The 15,373-nt window shown below is 53.9% G+C and overlaps 5 protein-coding genes across 5 annotated transcripts; 2 read left to right on the top strand and 3 right to left on the bottom strand.

Moving 5' to 3' along the window:
• Positions 1-2,351: 2,351 nt before the first annotated feature.
• Positions 2,352-6,482, bottom strand: PG997_008393 (uncharacterized protein; the record flags this gene model as incomplete). Its single annotated transcript, XM_066812708.1, has 4 exons — positions 2,352-2,870; positions 2,891-6,094; positions 6,152-6,242; positions 6,307-6,482. The coding sequence occupies 4 exons, from the start codon at positions 6,480-6,482 to the stop codon at positions 2,352-2,354; spliced, it is 3,990 nt and encodes a 1,329-aa protein (XP_066668050.1).
• Positions 6,483-7,754: 1,272 nt separating this feature from the next.
• On the bottom strand, positions 7,755-9,433 carry PG997_008392 (uncharacterized protein; the record flags this gene model as incomplete). Its single annotated transcript, XM_066812707.1, has 5 exons — positions 7,755-7,921; positions 7,986-8,083; positions 8,148-8,254; positions 8,305-8,677; positions 8,928-9,433. 5 exons carry the CDS (start codon positions 9,431-9,433, stop codon positions 7,755-7,757), a joined length of 1,251 nt encoding a protein of 416 aa, XP_066668049.1.
• A 2,281-nt stretch (positions 9,434-11,714) lies between these two features.
• On the top strand, positions 11,715-12,184 carry PG997_008391 (uncharacterized protein; the record flags this gene model as incomplete). Its single annotated transcript, XM_066812706.1, has 2 exons — positions 11,715-11,874; positions 11,946-12,184. 2 exons carry the CDS (start codon positions 11,715-11,717, stop codon positions 12,182-12,184), a joined length of 399 nt encoding a protein of 132 aa, XP_066668048.1.
• A 210-nt stretch (positions 12,185-12,394) lies between these two features.
• Positions 12,395-13,597, bottom strand: PG997_008390 (uncharacterized protein; the record flags this gene model as incomplete). The annotated part of the gene is made up of 1 exon (XM_066812705.1): positions 12,395-13,597. One exon carries the CDS (start codon positions 13,595-13,597, stop codon positions 12,395-12,397), a length of 1,203 nt encoding a protein of 400 aa, XP_066668047.1.
• A 610-nt stretch (positions 13,598-14,207) lies between these two features.
• PG997_008389 (ATP synthase subunit C-domain-containing protein) lies at positions 14,208-15,036 on the top strand (the record flags this gene model as incomplete). Its single annotated transcript, XM_066812704.1, has 4 exons — positions 14,208-14,271; positions 14,351-14,385; positions 14,453-14,544; positions 14,616-15,036. The coding sequence occupies 4 exons, from the start codon at positions 14,208-14,210 to the stop codon at positions 15,034-15,036; spliced, it is 612 nt and encodes a 203-aa protein (XP_066668046.1).
• Positions 15,037-15,373: the final 337 nt, after the last annotated feature.

Here is a 15,373-nt window from a genome sequence, read left to right as displayed (position 1 = left end):
ACATACATACATAAGCAGCTATTTGATTATGAGGTAGGGTTCCAAGGGTTTCCCAGCAGCGACTTGTGATAACGCAGATAGAGGCTGAGCAGCCGCGTTTCCTGGGGCGGGGCGGGGCAAGCAGCACGCGCAGCGCAGTGCGTGCAGTGCGTGCAGGGCCTTTTTGGGGGCCCTTTTTGGGGCCTGCTCCCGTTGATTCGTGGTGGGATGGTGGAACGATCCCAGGCTACTACTGCCAGTCATTGCGCGATTCCAGTCTGCCACTAACCTTATGTTTTGTTCTATTCTAATACGGGAGGGTCTTCTGCTGCTAGATGGGGCTGTATGTCGGGACTCAACTGAAAGTGATCATTTTCCTTCTTTGCTTTTCACACCACTGCTGAATGCCCGGTTCTTCCTTGCCAAGGAGAGGCGATCCTGGTTGCAATAGGTATCTCACAGACAGTCAGCCAGGTAGACAGCCAGACCGCCTCACAAGAGAAGAGAGACATCATCATCATCACCCCCACCTCACCTTGAGGCCAAAAAAGCAACAGGCCTGCAAGCCCGGCCCTCTCTACCCGGCAGTTGTTAATGCCGGAGATGACGCCACCTGATCCTGGCGAGCGACATTGTTCCGGCATCCCACTGCAGACAGGAACAGGCAATCAGGCTTGCTGATGACTGAACTCGGGAACGAGCTTCACGTCATCGGATGGCTTGTTGCTGCACTCAGCTCACAGAGGAGTATACTAGCACTCTATTCTATTCGATGTTCTAACAGCTGGCGTGCATCAAAGCTCCATTCATTCCATCTATCTATCAGTCCGTCCCCTCTCCTCCCCTCCACCACCCGCAACCAGACATTGAACGAACCGTGGGGCCAGCACTCCGTCGGTCACTCGTTCCGTCCCAAAATCGCGGCCGCGTTGTTTGGACATGACGTCAACCCGGGCTTGCGCCGAAGTATATGCAGGCCGGGGCAGCCAGCGTCTCTCACCCGCTCTGAAGAAAGCTCTGAGAGAATCGTCGTCAGCGTGCATGCAGTTGATGGACAGAAAGCCAATACCTCCTTTAAGGCGACTGCAGAGGACCGACTATACCATGCCTCTGCGAATCGCCTGCCAGTTCAAGGGCCCATCATGCTCGTATTAACAAGTGTCCGTTCTACAACAACGCGGGCCTATAGGAAGGGGGGGCTGTAGTCACTCAGCAGCGACACGGCTGTCTTCGTGTCTTCCTACCTACCCACCCCCATCTTGGGCTCCTCGTGGTTACGCATGTGCATTCACTCTGCCTGGGAGGTTCCGGATAGTCCTATAGTTGACACCCATTTCTCCATAGTTGCAGAATGGGCTCCCTATCATCGTGATTATTACAAGTGAATTCGATTCCTCCAGCGCAAGAACGGTTCACTGTAGATTGTGTGCATGCTACCTCTTTGGGGTGCCGTTGCTAACATACATGTTAGCCTAAGTAAATTCTGACATGCGTAGGACAACATCACATGCAGAGTGCATTTTCAGCGCAGATACCCGGTGACACTATTAGGTACATGTAGTGCCTGTTGATTGGGCTATTATTGACCGGCTTCCATCGGAATGAACCCCGTGTAAGTGATTCGCGAATCCTCGTTTTGCGTTTGCTACACAACGGCTCACTGCCTTTCTTTGTGTTACTTATCATTGACCTGGTTTTGCTTCGTAGTACCAGGATCCGGGAATGAGACCTTCGATAGAACAGCTTCAAGCCTCTAGAGGCCCCTTTTCCAAGCTCTGCGTGAAGTAACCAAGAGCAGCCTAGGCAGTCTTCCGTGGACATGGTCACATGGGCAAACTGTTGTGAGACTGGCCCTAGACATCCTTCTTACTAAGCAGCAGCAGCAAATCGGAACGAAGCATCAACTGTAGACCTTGATGCTGTACCATGCAACACGGCTCATGCATAGCAAACGGACAATATTGCCCGTTTATCACGCATCGCAATGTCCTTTTGTATAGGTAGCTAACGAGACAGCATGAAGTGTTCACGTCATTATACATGAATGGCCCCGTATGATATCTCAGTTTACTTGTGATGTTTTCACCATGAGAATGAGTGCCCAGTGCCTTCGTCGTTGAAACAATTCAAGTCAACAAATACGTCAAGTTATCCAATTAAAGGATGTGAACATTGCTCTGCGTGCCTGCTCTATAGGGATGCATCGCCTTCGTATGTGTATATACGGATGGACTGATCGTAAAAACCCAACAAACGCCTACCATGACCCTGCACTTCCATATGAACATGAATGAGGTGTCAACTCCAGCCTATAATGATGCTCCCACCAGCACCGTCCCAGTCATTAAGAACAAACAATCCAACAAGTAATTCTACACAAGCTCCTTGCCCATGTCGTACGACCAAGCGCCATCTCGCCTCAGCTTCTCCCGAGCTGCCAAATCTTTCCGGATCTCCTCCTCGGTGAGCCCATCAGGACCACTCCAATTGGCACTGGATGTTCTCGCCCTGAACTTGTGGAAACGGTCCTTGCTCTTGCTGAACACAGCCTCCATGTTAAGTGGCGCCGGAGCCCCAAAGATGGTCATCGGGTCTACCTTCTCCTGGCCTGCCAGTGCCTCACGAAGGGCCGGAGAATCCGTCCAAGATGCAAACATCTCCTTGCGATCCTCGTTATCTGAGTCGTCTTCATCCGTGTCGATCTCCTCGAGTTCGATTTCGTCGCCGTTCTGGAAGCGAGGCGACGATCGGGTCGCCGACTTGGCGACGGACTTGGCGCCCATAACCCCCATGGGTCGAGCAGGTGTCTTGTGCGTAGAGGGACCAGCTGGGTTCGGTGCGAACGGAATGTTTCCCTTGGAAACCTGGGCCATATCCAACGGGTGTGCTGTCTTGCTTTGCACTTGTTGACCATTGACACTAGTTTTATACAGGTCCCTGTTGGCACCCCCTGCGGCACAGTGGCATAACCGGCAGGGAACATGGATTTCCCTGGCAGCTCCCGAGGTTTGGAGGGTTTTTGGCTCTGCGGAAGCATCGTCGCAGCAGTCACCTTCTTAAGGCCATTGGATGGGCGAACAGGTGGCCCTTGCAAGCTAGGTTGGTGCTCCATCTCAAGATCGTCGAACTCGCTGGTCATGCGCATTCGCTTGGAGTCCTTGTTGTCCTGTTGCAATGGGCGCTTGGAGGGCGGCTTAGCCGTGTTTTGAAGCACCGAACGGCCGAGGTCCTCTTGCGACCGGTGCGTAGTCATGCGCGAAGGAGGCCGGTTTGGTTCATTCTGGTTGATACTCTTAAACTCGGGTTGACCGTTGACGGATCGAGCCGCAGGAGGAGGAGCTCTCGTTTGCTTGGCCTTCTCCAGCATAGCCTGTCTCTGCGCATTCCTTTTCGCTTCGGCCTGAGCAGCGGCTTGTTTGCGTTCTTCGTCCTTTTGCCTTTCGGCCTCGAGTCGTTTCTGCTGCTCTTGGCGCCTCTTTTCTTCCTGAGTAGCCGCCTTCTTGCGCTCCAACTCAGCCTTGGCCTCCTGTTTGCGCTGGGCTTCCCGCTCATCCCGCTCTTTCTTACGCTCTGCCATCTCCAGCGCCTTGGGTCGGCCAGAAGAGGAAATAGAGCTGTTGAGATTCTGAGTTGAAGCCTTGGAGTGCAAGCTCGACTGACTCTGCTTGAGTTTCAGTTGTGACTGGGGCCCAGACGAATTAGAGGGTTCGTTCACATTGGGCGTTGCAGTGCTGCTGGATGGGTGAAACTGGGGTTGTTGAGAGCCTAGGTTGACGCGAATCATGGTCCGTGGCTGCGTAGTCTTTCCTGCAAGTTCTCGGGTTGGTCTAATAGGTCTCTTGATTTCGCGGCCCTTGGTAGCTGAGGGCGGTGGTGCTAAAGGCCGTGAAACCGAAGGAGGAGGCATGGTTGTGGTGTTGGTTGGTGCATCCAACATATCAACATCGTCTTCGTTATCTGCTTCCTCAGATTGGTCTTTTGTCTTGCGAGGGCTTGTCCGTGTCGGCTGAGCCGGAGTTGGCGGGGGAGCCGGTGCCTTCTTCTCATTTTCCTTTTGTGCCGCAACTTGCTTCTCCATGGCGGCGATCCTTTCCTGTTCCTTGCTGAAGACTCGAGCCTTCTCTCGTTCCTTGGCCCTTTCCTTCTCGAGTTTGTCCATTTGGTCAGCCATTCGTTTTGACTCCTTGGCTTCCTTCTGCTTGCGCTTTTCCTCTGCCTTGTCTCGCTCAATAGATGCCCTTGTTTTACGACCCTCGGTGCGTGTGGGGCTAGCAGGATTGGCACTCGAAGCAGAAGCATGCTTGCTCAGGTCCGGGTACAGAGGCTGGGCTTCTCTGCTGCTTTGTTGGTCAATGGAAATAGTAGACGGTCCAGCATGGAACCCCAGCCGCGGAGTCGAAGGCGAAAGCAGGGCTGCTTTTCCTTCAGCGCTGGACACGGCACTGCTTACCAACAGGCCTTTTGACCTCCCTAGAATGGAGGAAAGTTTATTCTTAACCTGCTTCAAAGGGCTATCTCGGAATGTGCGAGATGGAGACTTCTCGCTGTCAGCTGCATCTGCTTCGTTCTCAGACACAGTTGCAAGTGGCGGGTTGGAAACCGAGCTGGTCTTCTTGAGTTCCCCTCCGTCATCTTCGACCTGGTCGAGTTTCGGAAGTACAGGGACAGAAGCTGACTTTTGGTGATTGTATGCGGCTGCTACTCTCTGCGGAGCAGTAGGCTTCTGAGGAGATGGCTGCCGGGTCTTGGGGAACACAAACTCCTCAGCACCAATCGTCTCCTTGCCAGAGACTCCTTCCATCACATCCGCCGTGTAGCTCTTAGGGATTCCCGGCCGAGGGCTGAACATGTTTGACGCGTTGTCGGGAGTGCCCAGAGGTTTGATCCACTCGTCTTCGTCGTCTTCTTCCGCTTCCGCCTCATCCTCGGGGAATGCCCCAGGTGTTGCGTGGGTTTTGGGGGATGGAATCGACTTCTGCGCCGGCTGTGGAGCTGGCGTCATCACAGCCGCCAGGCTCGGTTGTGTAGCCGGTACAGCGCCGGCAATCGATTTCGATGGTCTGGACGTTTGAGGTTGCAACTGGCCAAGCTTACTGATTTGATCCTGCAGGCGCTGTGTGTAAGTTTTGTTGTGGGCAACAGCATCCTCGGAGTCAATGGGTTTTGTGACTGTGACTTCCTCGACTTCGTCGTCATCGAGGTCTGTATCGTTCTCATCGTCTGTTGCCTCATGCCTGACGTTTCCAAGAGATTTGCCACCGGTATGTCGGTTGTAGTAGCTCGTTCGAGTCTGATCGAGATGGCTCGTTCTTGAAACCCGATTCCCAGTAGTCTTGTGTGTTATGGGCTCTCGGGCTGGTAGGGATGCAAAGTTCAGACTGCTTTTGCGAACGATTGGCCTGATAGGACTTGATCCATCTGAGGGAGGTGCGTCGTCCATCTCTTCATCCACAACATCGGGTTCGGGCTCTTCGACAGGCTCTGGTTGTTCTTCAGAGGTAATGATGGCTTTCTCTGCTGACGGTTTGACGGGTGATGTCTCGGGTTGTTCTTCTAATTCCTCTTGGGGCTGGACAGGCGAGCCGGCCGGCGTGGTGCTTTCATGGTGATGTGTTTTGGCAGGTGGCGAATTGGCCTTTTCGACTCGTCCTGTGGAATACTCGGCTTCCATCTCATCACCTTCGGTTTCCATCTCTTCGCCTACGGGCTCGGATGTGGGCTCGGATGGATGCTGGGCGGGGCTTTGCTCCTGTTCCTGTTCCTGTTCCTTTGCAGGCGACGATGGATCGAAGTCCTCATGGTCAGTTTGGTTGTCTACCGCAATGCTAAACGGCTGTGTTGGTTCCTCCTCATAAGCAGACTCCGCGTCGTTGTAGTCCACGTCCATAACGTCTTGTGACTGGCTCCCGTGGTAGCCCGAATCTACAACAGTTGGAATGACATTGGTATTCTTGACAGGGCTGACGGGCTTGACGTTCCTCACAGGGCTCGGCTGGGGAGCAGGCTGGGGATCGGCGGCGATTTTGACCTTGGGTGTGTGATTCCGTTCAGCTTTAGAAAGGACGAATGGATTGGGCGCTCCCTTGGAAGTAGCTGAGAATATGTTGGACAGCGGCTGTACACTTGTTAGCCATAACAATTTTATTATACTTCGGCACGTAGTAAGACATACCACTCGGGCCTCCCCTGGATTCGCTTTGCGTGCAGTCCTGGGTGTTTTGCCCCGTAACTTGCCTGGTGTTTTGAAAATCTCGGCGACGTTGCTAGGACACGGTCAGCTGGATCGCGCAGGGCAGGCTTTGCGACGTGGCGGAAGATAGGACTCACATCTGGTTCTCGCTGAAGATGTCGGCCATGTGTTCATTGAGCCAATCGAAGTCGTTGCGCGCCGAATATGAGAATTCCTCGACCTCATCGTGGGCAATCTGGAACGCCGAAGACCTCTCTTCGGCGACCCAGGGCGCAGAGCCGACCTGCAGACGCGTTGCTCGTGGGCCAGCCATGGCGACGTTTGGTGAATTTGAACGCGGTGCGGGCAAAGGCTCGTGAACGTGTCAGCGTGGAGCTGAGCGCGTTGTGTAGCCAAAAAATGGCAAATGCAACAGTCGGGGGTCGATGGGGAAATGTGTAAAGATCAAGTAAGCATGGTTCACACAAAGAATAGGAACAGTAAAACCAAAGGCGTAAGTTGTCGACGCGGACGTGGAATTTGATGATTGAGTGTGGGATTGGAGGTCGACGGTGTTCGTCAGTGGGCAAGCCCGATTTGGTCGGGATGCCCGCAATTCGCGTCTGATTGGTGGAGCAGCTCTGTGAGTAAACAAAGGCAAAGATTGGGCAAGAGCACCCGCGGGCAGACGGCCATTTGATTCGACTGAACCCCCAAAAAAGGTGTCGGTCCCACCTTTTCGGCAAGTAATTGACACAGAACGGATTCACGATCCTCTCTAAGACTCTAGGTACCTAGCCTCTGCAATCCAGTAGGATATCGCCGCCGGCCAAAAAAAATGGGGGAAGCAGGAGGGGAAAGAAAAGAGAAATACAAATGATAGTATCATGACATGCATGTGGCATAAGATTAGTACCAAAGACATCATGGCTCGTGCCCCTTCGAGATTGAATTGCACACGCTCCTATTTCGTACATATAGTGAGTTCATGCTCAAGATACGGTATTCGGCTATTGCTGCCAGCTGCAAACGTATTTCGTGATTGGCGCCAATAAACAAAAAGTGTCTTGTGCTCGAGTATCGGTTCGTAGTGGGATCGAATACACCGAAAACAATCTCTCTAGGCGGTCCTTCAAAGCAAGGAGCACGGTAACGTGGTCCAAGTTGACCTTAAAATCAAAACAGATGCGACGAGACGAGACGCTGGATTTCTACCAAATGGTGTCATTCGATCTCGATCGTGTATATTGCAATACATCCTGGTCTATCCGAATGTGTAACTCAGCACTTCTGCTCAACTTCGGTCGCTTGAGCTGGGTCTTGTATAAACTGCCAACGTCTACACCTGCAATGGGTGCTTGTTTGCAGCTATCTAGCGAACAAAACGTGGCTTTCGTGACCACATATGGAACAATCACCAAGTCTTGTGCCCCCCCCCTCGCCTAAGTACAGATGTCATCAATACCATGCCCATCAAGCCGAACAACCACATTGTCGGCACTGGCAAATGAGGCGACAGTATCAGCAGTCGGGTCGTACTTAGGCCAGCTGAATAAATTAGACTCTGGCGCCGCATCGGGGTTGGTCGCAAAGGACAACCACAGATCTACAACGGGGTTCCAGCCAGGTTAGCTGTGGTAATCCTCCAAATAATCATGGGGGAAGGTTTGGAGACTGAATACTTGCCTTGCATGGCGTGGCTGACGTTCCACTCGAACTCGGTTGAGTTGTGGTTGTACTGGTAGTGAGTACCAAAGATCAGGGGCAGCTCACCTAACATCATCAGAGATTAGTTCCGTATGTTGAGCTATAGGTGAATATGTCTCGTTGCACTTACTGCTGTGAGTAGCTCCCAGCCAGGAAGCTGGCGTGATGTTGGAAAAGTTTCCACTGTAGAAGTACCGGTAGGTTGTCAACCCGGCCTCAAAACGGTCCCTGAATAATTTTGTCAGCCTCTAAATGTTCTGCAAAACCATGGATTTTCCGTGGCTGTACTCACCGGATCTCGTCAATGGTGGGACACACAATGACCTTGGAGCCCGCGATCATATCCGCCTCCTTGACGCCCTCCTCAGCGGTCCAGGGGCAAACGACGAGCCCTCCCGACTATTCACCCCCAGAATCGCCGGGAGCTTGGCCACCAGCCCCTTCTGGACCCGGTCCTTGGGATCCGCAAAGACCGTGACATTGTCGACGACCGGCCCAAACATGAAACCCGTGGTGTTGGCAAAGACCTTCTGCAACGTCTTCGCATCGACCGACTGCATACAGGCCATTTCGGCCGCCGCGTCCAGGCCCTCGCCGCAGCCGGCGTTCTTTGCGACAGCGGAGAAGCCGCGGTGCTCTTCGTCGCCCGACGCGAAGACGGTGGATCCGCCCGACTCGGCGATGAGTCCCTTGACGATGGGATCCTCCGGGTACGCGTAGCCAAAGTAGTTCACCGACCAGGCACCGGCCGACTGGCCCCAGAGGACGATGCGGTCGACATCGCCTCCAAATGCAGCAATGTTGTCGCGGACCCATTCAACACTTTTGCGCCCAACATTACCCAACGATTAGTACTTCTATTCGTAGTATCCGGGGAGAAACAGGGGGAGAGTCGGGAACTCACGCCAGTCTTTGGTCCATCAAGCCCACGTTGGCTGATTGCGCAGCCGCATTGGGATATCCAAAGAGATTCAGCCGGTAACTAATGCACATGGCCACGGTCAGACAATCACAGGATTATCAAGGGTACCTCGCACATCCGTCGGCAGCCTGAATTCGATCATTCGCTTACTTTATTGTCACGACAACATGGCCCTGTGTGCGCTCAACCCACGGGTCCGGGACTTGGTATGGCACATTGGCACCATTCGAGGCGAATCCGCCTCCCGCAATCCAGACGAACACCGGCAGCTTTTCTGCCGTGGGCTCCAGCGGCGCATACACGTTCAAGTAGAGACAGTCCTCGCTCTGGGCCGGGCTGCCAGGCAGCAGCTGCGGCATGTAGACGTGGAAGACATCCTTGGCGTCCGACTCGGGCGTGGTGAGGGGCTGCATGCACGAGGGGGCGAAGGCCTTGGCGTCGATATCGCGGTCTTTGGCCGCGTACTTGACCGGTGGCTGGAACCGCAGCTTGTCCACCGGCGGCTCGGCGAAGGGGATGCCTAGAAACTGCCGGACGTGCGGGGAGGTCGCGTTGATGGTTCCCCGGACCTCGCCGTTGGCGGTCGGGACGGTGAGCTCCGCGCCGCGAACGGCGGCGATCAGGAGGCTGCTGGCAAAAGCTGAAAGGAAGAACATGGTAGGCCCTTTCGTCGGAAACAGATCCGGTGCCAAATGAGAAAGTCGGGAGAAAGGGTGGGAATCTAGGTCCGAGGTATACTAGTACATAGGATACCTAATATATACAGGCCGAGCACCACCATTACCAACCTCGGCAGCAGCACCATGGCAATTGGACGTGCTGTGCCCGTCATCGGACCGATTGATAGCAAGACTGCAGCACTTGTCATTGTCATTCAGGGATAAAAAACGTGCCGTGCCGCCAGTCCCAGCGCTGTCAACGAACACATGCCGAGCAGTATGTATGGGGTTGTGTGGGGAATTCCTACGCTGTCTCCACCACACTATGGGGTTGGATGCCAACGGGAAAGGGTTGGGGCTGCGGTGTGAGGAAATTGCCGGAATTATATTCTTCTGCCGTTGTGTGTTGGTGTTCTGCCGCCCCCGAGGCCAAACTCCGACACGCTGTTCGGTATTCGGCCGAGCTCTTGCGATAGGTACTCGAAGGCCATCAATCGTACCTGAGGAGTCAATTAGGATCGGGTTTCGAGTAGTACTGGAGCCCGGGAATAGCCGGCAGGTGGTGGACCCACCATCACCCGGTACTGACCTGACCTGACCTGCCGCAGTCCCGGGCATCCGCAGGAGGCTGGAGTTGTATGCAGTATTGGTATATTGAGGCAGTAAGGTGTTTCTCCCTTCGTCAAACACATACAGCCATCAATAGCCTTTGGTAGCCGCCGCTTCATCGATACAAAGAGGTATACATTCAATATGCAATGCAACCTCCCGCGGCCCCGGACATCAAGATCGGAAGGTGAGATTTTCCCCGACAGATCTCTCTCAGGAATACGCGTTTTGGTTAGGCGGGTTTGCCTTCTAGCTACATCCGTACACGAGAGAAGAGTTCAAATGTTCCATGCAGGTGCGCCAAAGGCAGGAAGAAGAACAGAAGCCACAAATGTCGCCTCCCTTACAAGAATCTCATGCCAACGGAAGAGACGGATGGGCCCATACAGAACGGGCGGCCTTGCCCCCGGGATCTCGCGGCTCTCCCTCCTGGTGTAGCAATTAGGTAGCCAAGAAAGCATATAGGGAATCTCTGCAGACAGTCAGGCAAACAATATGTGCATGTGTAATTGGCAATTTTCAGACTGGCAGCTGAACATAGGCGGCAAAATAGTTCATCGCATGATGTCGCGCGCGGCAGCCAAGAGAATGAATTTTCGTCGTCTGTTATTATGCAGCATGTGCACTTCGCTAGGCAGTGGCCGTCTTCCTCGACAGTATTTTCGGTTGAGAGTATTGTGCTATGGGTAGTACAGCAGAGATCCCACTGGACGCTGGCATCCATGCCAAAGCTAGTAGCTCGGGTTTGAGTGGAGGGTTTTGCCGTCTTGACGGCCTCAATTCCAACTGTCATCAATGATTGGCTTCGCATTGGCAGACGTTCCTTCTGTGCTGTTTTGTTGGTATTCTTTCCCGAATCTTGGTTGGGTTGGTTTGGTGCCTGGCTGGGCTGAGCAGCGGCATCCGGGGGAGGGGGATCAAAGTCAATGGGCACACCCGCCTCCCGCTGGGACACACCCCTTATTTTTCGCCCCTCCCCCCCCCTTGCTGTTTGCCCATAATAATCTCACTTCTGCAGTGAGCACTGTATACGAGCAACACGATCCGACCTGCCGAGCGACTAGAACTTTTCGGTGGCCAGCAACGTGATGCAGAGATGGGCTGTCGGTCGAAAAGAATTTTCAGTCACGGTCTGTTACATCCTCTCCTTGGCCCGCATACAGTCAGCAGTTGTTTCTGCGACGACAACGACGAGAATGATGTTGGAAGTGAGTACCTACCTATGCATCGGAGCAGCGACCAAACCAAGCAGCCCGGCAGGAACCGAAAAGCAACGCGTTGATGTCTTGCATTCCTGTTACCTCATCCTCCTGCCCCCCATTGGCCCGTAGATCGTCTCCATTGAGAGCATCTCGAAGTCTAGCCCCAACCTCTCGTCGGCTGAAGGACAATATCGTTCAAAGGATCAAGTATCGGGATCTATTGTAGATGAGCTGAGGCCAATACCGCCCGCCAGCCCACAGAAATGTTTACTTGTCGGTCATGCCACTTGGCACTTTTGGGTCTTTTGTATATAATGGACTGGCTCTCGCACCCAAATGGAGGAGACTTGTTGAAAGATATCATCAGTCTACAGAGTCCTTGACCAGAGTCACTCACAACAAGAACACACGATCCCACACTACATTTCCCCAAGATACCACGTCTAAACAATTCAACCCAATTCAAAATGCTCTCCTCTCTAGCTGTCGGTCTGTTGGCGATGCTGTCATCGGTATCGGCCGCTACCCAGCCCGCCCACTGCTCCACGACCTGGGACGACTGGGAGCACACCACCGCCGGCGTCAAGACGCACGAGTGCTTCAGTTATACTAAGACCCGTCCATCCGGTACGCACCCATACCGATGTCATGAATGACTGAATGAATCCCAACCAAACTAACAAATGACTAAAAAACAGCACCCTGCCCAACATTCAATCCCCCGACTGGCATCATGTGTCTTATGACCGTGGCGGTCGAGAACTTGGAGGTACCGTGCGCCACGGACTGCTGTGCTGAGACTCCGACGGTGTACGTTGATGGGCCATGCCCTACGAGCCCAACCGGCTGCGTTTTCCCTACCGAGACAATAACGCAAACCATGGGATGCGCCGGGACTGCGCCCGTTACGGTCACCCCCAAGGCAACGATCTGGTAAGACATTGAAGCTGGGGAGCTGGTAAAGGGGTTCGAGATTAAGCTGGTGGAACAGGCCGTGGTAATACCAAAAAGCTCAGAGTTCAATATATGTTGATGGGGTTGTCATGTAATGTAATAGGGTTATTTCAAGATCTTGCTCTTATCCAGCCAGCAGTTATTCATTCATTCATCTATTTCGTTTAAGCTTGGTATTGGACATAATACACACTTATCGCACAGTGGCTCCCTTCAGGCTCTTCACTGTACATTTGCCTCCGCTTGCAGTGAACAACTTGCCCACACCCTCCTTGCCGGTCTCCTTCACCAAGCCAGCATCGAAAGCGACCTCCAGATCGTCGGTAGTCGTGAAGCCGGGCTGGAACATCTCCCAAACCTTCTTCTTGGGGTTGAGCACACCTTCCGGCTCGCCCTCCCAGCCCTGGAAGTTGACACGCTCGCCTGCCTTGGCATCTGCGGGCGGGCTAACCAGTTCAACCGGGCCCTTGTGATCATCAACCTCGCCTTCCTTCAACTTGGGCGACGCTGCCAGAACCATGGCGCAAGACTTGATGCCTCGCATCTTGACGGGCTTCAGGTTGGCGACGACGACGACCTTGCGTCCTTGCATCTCCTCCAGGGGAACCAAGCCGTTGAGACCTGAGCAGACCGTCCGGCAGATCTGGCCCTCGTACTCAGTGTAGTCTTCCGTCACCTCCTTATCGCCCATGGCAATAGTCGAGACAAACAAGCTGTCAGCTTCAGGGTGCTTGATAGCCTTGAGAATGTGTCCGACGCGGAGATCGATCAGCGCGGGGGTGGGCGGCGCGACGGCAGCGGGAGCCTTCTGCTGCTTAGGGGCCTTCTCCTTCTTCTCCTTCTTGGGCTTGGCCTCGCCGCCAGCACCCACAGCAGCTGCGACGGCATCCTTAGCCTCGGCAGCCTTCTGTACGACCGTCTCGGCGGCGGCCTTTGTGCGATCGGCAATGGTAGCCTGGGCGCCACCGGCGGCGGCGGCGGCAGCCTTCTCTTTCTTCAGGCGCTCCTTCTCGGCCTTGGCATCATGAGGAGGCTTGACGTAGAGAACATTGTCCGGGTCAATGTTGATTTTGTCAGAGTCCTTGACCTCGAGACCGAAGACGGGGGAGTTCTGGACAAAGTCGATGTGGCGGACGATGTTGTGGTAACCCTTCTCGCCGGTTCGCTGTTCGGGGGTCCAAGCAGAGATGGTCGGGGCCAAGGTCTCGTAGATGGAAACGTCAGCCTTGGAGGGCTTGGTGCCAAGGAGGGTGGTGCGGGTCGACAGATGGGTATTCAGAGACTCGAGGATGGAGGCATCGTTAGGAGAAGACTTCAGGCGGTCCGCAGTGGTGGTCCATTGCTGAATCTCGGTCTCCTCGGCGGGGCTGTACTTCTGGGTGGAAAAGGCGGCCATTGTGAAGGAGCGAAAGGGGGGTATACTCCTGGTAACAGGACGTAAGAGTCTCGAAAAGAGTGACAGCTTGTCGAATGTGACGGTATCGCCTACTCACACAAGCAGGCAATATTTTGTATTTTGGTGGGATGCAATGGATGGGTTGGCGGGGATCCAAACTGAATTTTGGGAAGCTTCTTGCTCCAATTGCCAATTGCCCCGCGGCCGACAATCCCGTTTGGATGCATAAGCCTGGAATTTGAGTCAGACCCTCCGTAAGTGCATAAGCCTGCTTTGGAGCAATGCGATGACGGCCAGCGAGACGGAGGCTTTGAATCGCCGTTCTCCGGCGCGAAAACGGTACGTACCTCGCAGGTAGCGTTTGAAGCACCTACCAGACCGCACTTGCTGCTTGAGTCGTCGTCCTTGCTTGACCCTGCAGTGGAGCTCGAAAACGGCTCGCCTAGAAGTCCAGTCCCGTCGCGAGTTTTGAGTTGCAGGAGACTCAAGCTACCTCATCGAACAAGAGAGAGCTGTTGTCGACGACTCCATCTCCATCTTTCTCGCTGCCACTCTTCCCTTCTCTTCGAACCGCTCTGCACACGGACAAATTGATTTTATCTCTTTCACGATGGGCTACAGCTACAGCTATGGCGTCGGCAGCCTGACGACCGCCCTCCTCGTCATCGGAGCTTGTGAGTAGTAAACACTTCCGAAATGCTGGAAGCTCGGCACGATGCACTCGTCAGATCTAACCCTAATGCGACCCAACAGACATGCTCTTCACTGGCAGCGGCGAGGCATTTAACGTAAGTGACTCTGCATACGAACTTCCATCGATTGAAGCTCGATACTGACGTGATGGTCATATTCTAGGTCGGAGCATTCCTCGTATCAGTATCGCCCTACGCCTGGGCTTCCCTCGGAATAGCACTTTGCATTGGTCTCTCGGTCGTGGGAGCTGCATGGTAAGAAATAACACCCCCTCCATCGCTGCACATGAGTCTTGGTCGTTGTATCTAACTGCGCGATATTCTAGGGGCATTTTCATTACCGGATCCTCCATCCTCGGCGCCGGCGTCAAGGCACCACGAATCCGAACCAAGAACCTGATCTCCATTATCTTCTGCGAGGTCGTCGCAATCTACGGTGTCATCATGGCCATCGTTTTCTCATCCAAGGTCGGCTCCGTCAGCGAAGACATGCTGGCCGACGCCAACAGCTACTACACCGGCTTTGCTTTGTTCTGGGCCGGTCTGACCGTCGGCGGGTGCAACCTGGTGTGCGGTGTTGCCGTCGGCATGAACGGTTCCGGTGCTGCTCTGGCCGATGCGGCCGATGCCTCGCTATTCGTCAAGATCCTCGTCATCGAAATCTTCAGCTCTGTCCTTGGTCTTTTCGGCCTCATTGTTGGTCTGTTGGTCCAGGGCAAGGCCAACGACTTTGGTTTCAAAGCATAGTGTCGCATTCGAATGAGGGTGAGGATGAGAATGGACGTACGAAGATGGAAAACTGTATAGATGTAGCAGATACAAGGGGGATTACGAGTCTTGAAAGGACCCGCCACATGCATTTAGGACCTCGCTTTGGGGGCCCGGCGTTTTGGAGAGGGATGAATGCAAGTCAGGGAGTCCATTGTGTGTAGTATCTGGGATCGCTTTAGCAATGTACCAATATTAGAAATTGAAGTATCTCGTTCGAGCGCGAGGTCGTATTAGTTATAGGCCCAAGACCCGAGAAACAACAAAAATGATTAACCCGGGTAGAGTGATGTCACCAAAACAGACAGGCGTATAT

Source organism: Apiospora hydei, assembly GCF_038363865.1.
Source record: "Apiospora hydei strain CBS 114990 chromosome Unknown utg000006l_segment0_segment0, whole genome shotgun sequence".
NCBI classification, from domain to species: domain Eukaryota; kingdom Fungi; phylum Ascomycota; class Sordariomycetes; order Amphisphaeriales; family Apiosporaceae; genus Apiospora; species Apiospora hydei.
Note: the sequence above shows the minus strand (reverse complement) of the source record. Positions and strands in the feature narration are given on the sequence as shown.